The sequence below is a fragment of the Vombatus ursinus genome, unplaced genomic scaffold (genome assembly GCF_900497805.2).
Source record: "Vombatus ursinus unplaced genomic scaffold, bare-nosed wombat genome assembly UNPS02010822.1, whole genome shotgun sequence".
Taxonomy (NCBI): Eukaryota; Metazoa; Chordata; class Mammalia; order Diprotodontia; family Vombatidae; genus Vombatus; species Vombatus ursinus.
Window position 1 is genome coordinate 69,876 of NW_020950600.1, and position 4,339 is coordinate 74,214.

Below are 4,339 nucleotides of genomic sequence, written 5' to 3' on the forward strand. Positions count from 1 at the left end.
TTCACCCTGTTTGCCTCAGTTTCCTCATCTGTAAATGAGATGGAGAAGGAAATGGAAAACCTCTCTAGTGTCTCTGCCAAGAAAACCCCAAATGGGGCCATGTAGAGCCAAACACAACTCAACAACAAGAAGTCTGTTCTTTGCCACAGTTGTTACCATAGCTGTGGCCATAGGTGGAAGAGGTTTTCTTTCTAAGACAGTGTCATACAGACATATGCTTCTGCTCATGGAGGCAGCCAAGTTGTAAACTGGACCCAGAGTCAAATATGGCCTCAGACACTTACTGGCTCTGTTTGGAATGACTGAAATGACTCAACAATGACAAAAATTTACTAGCTGTAGGGCCCTGAGCAAGTCACCTTAACCTCTCTCTGCCTTTGATTTCCTCACCTGTAAAATGAAGATAACAAGAGAACCTATATCTCAGGGAGATCGTGAGGATAAAATGAGATAATAATGGTAACCTTAAAATGATATATAAATGCTAGCTATTATGTTAGCATTAGTGGAGGTATTATTGTATTTGTTCTCTGTTTAGAGATCTGAAAACCAGTAGGGATTGTCAGCTTGTTTAGACAGAAGAGCTGGGAAGCTGTTAAAGGAATAAAAAATTTGCAGGGGCAGTTCAGAGCTGCCACCTTGGAGATCTGACTTATTGGTGTGCCCCACCCATCACTGCTTAATCTGCAAAGATGTCTGACAAAGCAGATATGGCTAAGATTCAGAAATTCAATAAGTCTAAATTGAAGAAGACAGAAACACAAGAGAAAAATCCACTGCCTTCAAAAGAAACAGTTGAGCAGGAGAAGCAAGCAGGTGAATCATAATGAAATCAGCCTTGCCAACATGCATTGTACATTGCACAAGCATGGCCTTTTTAATTTTACTTCTTTTAGCTTTGTAAGATGCAAAGAGGTTGGATAAAGTTTAAATGACTGTGCTGCCCCTTTCAACATCAAAAGAATAAAGAACTATTGACATTGAATTGAATAAAGGCTGAGCTGGCTGCCTCTTTCCATCTGCCTGTCCTGGCTAGTTTGGGTCCTGGTGGTATTATTTTTTTTTAAAGAACTTGCATGTTGGTGAAAATAAGAACCCAGGTGGGACTACAGTAAATCTAGTTAACAGTAAAATGCAAAGCTGTACCAAGGTTCTGGCAAACTATAAAATGCAGTTAATCAGAGTGACATTTTTTTTTGTTCAAATGATTTTAATTATTGGAATGCACAATTTTTTTAATATGCAAATAAAAAGTTCTAAAACCTGAAAAAAAATTGCAGGAATTATTCACATGGAGGGAGGCATAGGCTAGGCCCCTGCTGGTCAGTGAGCCAAGTTCCCCGAGTAAGTGAGGTTTCCAAGTTCCTATGAGTTTGTGGTCTTTGAAGCAAGTATTGAAAGGAGTATTCTCAGATGGGGAGTGGGACACGCCTCTGTGCCCCAGAGAGGGACCCCAGGCTCTGAATGTACAACAACAGTAGGCAGGAAATGCACAAGTTTGTGGATAGATGGAAACATGGCACCAGGGAAGAAATGAGGACTGAAGAAAGAGCCTTTCATCTGAAATAATGATAATGACTAAGTAAATGGTAGAGCAGTGAAGCTTGTGAAGTCATTTTATCCTGTCAGTAAAGCAGATAAATTGCACAGAAAGTGTTCAATTTATCGGTAACTTAAGAACCTCGCCCTGCAGGTATTAACCTTTTTCTCTTTCTTTCTTTCTGTCTCTCTCTCTTTTTTTTAAATCTTTTTTCAATTTGGAGAAGGAAGTTTGGTTTTTTAACTCCTGGAAAACAGCCTGGAGGAAAAGTGTGCCTTTCTCTGCTGTCTCTTTTCCTGACTCTGGAGAATCTGGCTTCTGCGTTTTCTTGTTAGTCAACAAGACTCAGTCTCTCCCAAGTTACCAAGGATCTCCTAATTGCCCAATCCTTTGGCCCTTTGTCAGTCCCCATCCTTCTTGACCTCTCTGCAGCCTTTGACAAGGTGGATCACCCTCTTCTTTTGGATATTCTCTTCTCTCTGGATTTTTGAGACACCCCTCCCCTTGGTTCTCCATTTCCTACTGCGATCTCCTTTGCTGGGTGTCCCACAGGCCTCTGGTTGTCCTGGGGCCTCTACTCTTCTTCCTCCGTGCTTGGTGACCTCATCAGCTCCCTGCAAATCAATGACCGTTATACTGATCATTCTCAAATTTAGCCCTGACCTCTCTGCTGACCTGTTTCCAGACATTTCCAACTTCCTTTCAGACATCTCAGTCTTCCTATAAATATCTTAAACTCATCATTTCCAAAAAAAAGAATGCATTCTCTTCCTTTCTGGAGGCAATCAGGGTTAAGTGACTTGCCCAGGGTCACACAACTAGAAAGTGTCAAGTGTCTGAAGCTAGTTTTGAACTCAGGTCCTCCTGACTCCAGGGCTGGGGCTCCATCCACTGCACTGCCTAGCTGCCCCAATTCATTCTCTTTCTCCTCAAGCTCTTCACTCTTCCTCATGTACTACCAGCTGGTCCAAGCATGCCCAGATCTAACATGGTGCCTGCTGTATCTCCTACCACATGGATGAGGGTAGACTCTTTTGAATGGCTATCTGGATCTTTAAAAGTGGTATTCTTTTCTGCCATCCTTTTGGGGGTCTCTTGTCTGCTGCCCCCAGTTAGATGCCATGAACTGGTGAGAGGGAAGGGACTCACCTTCCCCTGCATACCTCTCTTTTACCCCAGATCTGAGAAATGAGCCTGGGAGGGGGCAGGGGTTGTTTCTGCTCTCTGTGGTTTGTCCTCAGTTTGAGCCTGAGACGATCCCCATTGGATCAAGCCATGGTGACCTTGGAGTCAGGATTGTAGGTGGAGTGGTGTTGCCAGCCAGCCTGAAATGGAAACCCTGGGACTCAGTTGGGGGGGTTGGACATGAAATAAGGACTGTGCTCTATGTGGGAGGTAAACTATGAACCTAATCCTCTTCCCCGCCCCAGAGACTGAGCATCGTGCTTCCCACGTGTTAGGTTAGAGTGTTTGTGTATTTGTGATTATACCTTTGGAAGTAAACATTCCTTTGTACAAGGTCCAGTATTCCACCAACCTTTCTATTACTATATATTGAGGGTACCACCGTCCTCCCAGTCTCCCAGGCTCATAACCCAGGCATCACCCTCAATTCCTCATTATCTCTCCCCTCCCCCATCCACATCCAATCTGTCGCCAAGACTTGTTGATCTCACCTTTGGAGCATCTCTCAAATACACCCTCTTCTCTCCCATGACACTACATTACCCCAGTGCAGCCCTCATCTCCTCACCCCTGGTCTCTTGCACTAGCAGCTGAAGGGGTCCACCTGCCTCTTGTCTCTTCTCACTCCAGGCCATCCTCCGTTCAACCACAAAAGTGATTTTCCTAAAGCACAGGTCCAAACATGTCACTCCTCAGTCACCAAGCTCAAGTGGCTCCGTATCAAATACAAAATCCTCTGTTTGGCATTCGAAGCCCTTCATAACCTAGCCCCATCCCACCCTCCACTCACCTTTCCAGTCTTCTTACGTCTCACTCTCTGCTATCTGCTCTTCAGTCTGATGGCATGGGTTTCCGGGCTGTTCCTCAAACAAGGCACCACCATCTCCTGACTCTGGCTATTTTCAGTGGCTGTCCCACATGCTGGAATGTTCTTCTTCCTCATTTCCCCCTCCTCCTGGCTTCCTTCACATCCTACCTAAAATCCCTCCTTCTACAGAAGCCTTTCCCCATCCCTCTTAATACTAGTTCTTCACCTTTGTTGATTATTTCCTACTTGTCCTGTCCATGTTGTTTCCATATTGCCTCCTTTGTGAGTTTCTTGTGCCTTTCTTTTTATACCCAGCACTTAGCACAGTGCATGGGACTATTGTTGTTGTTCAGACATTTTTCAGTCATGCCCGACTCTCCATGACCCAATTTGGGGTTTTCTTGGCAGACACAAGGGAGTGATTTGCCATTTCCTTCTTCAGCTCATTCATAGATAAAGAAACTGAGACAAAGAGAATTAAGTGACTTGCCCAGGGTCACACAGCTGGGAAGCGTCTGAAGCCAGATTTGAATTCGTGTCTTCCTGACTCTAGGTACAGTGCTCTTTCCACTGTACTACTTAGCTGCCAGGTCTGGGACATTAGGTACTTAATAAATGGCTCCAAGAAGCAATAGCATGTGTAGCAGCCACACCCCAGCTAAATCGCCTTGGCAGGCAACTAAACTAGGTTGAAGGTAACCCATAGGTGAGTTAGGGGAATGTCTACCCAAAGCATGTGAAGACTTCCCTGGTGGAATGGGCAGATGAGAACAATGTGTTCCAATAGCTACAAAGGCAGCAGAAGC

General features: G+C 44.6%; 1 protein-coding gene across 1 annotated transcript; it reads left to right on the forward strand.

Moving 5' to 3' along the window:
* Positions 1 to 670: 670 nt before the first annotated feature.
* On the forward strand, positions 671 to 827 carry LOC114038095 (thymosin beta-4-like). The gene has a single exon (XM_027855203.1). It carries the CDS (start codon positions 693 to 695, stop codon positions 825 to 827), a length of 135 nt encoding a protein of 44 aa, XP_027711004.1. The 5' UTR covers positions 671 to 692.
* The last annotated feature ends 3,512 nt before the right edge of the window (positions 828 to 4,339 follow it).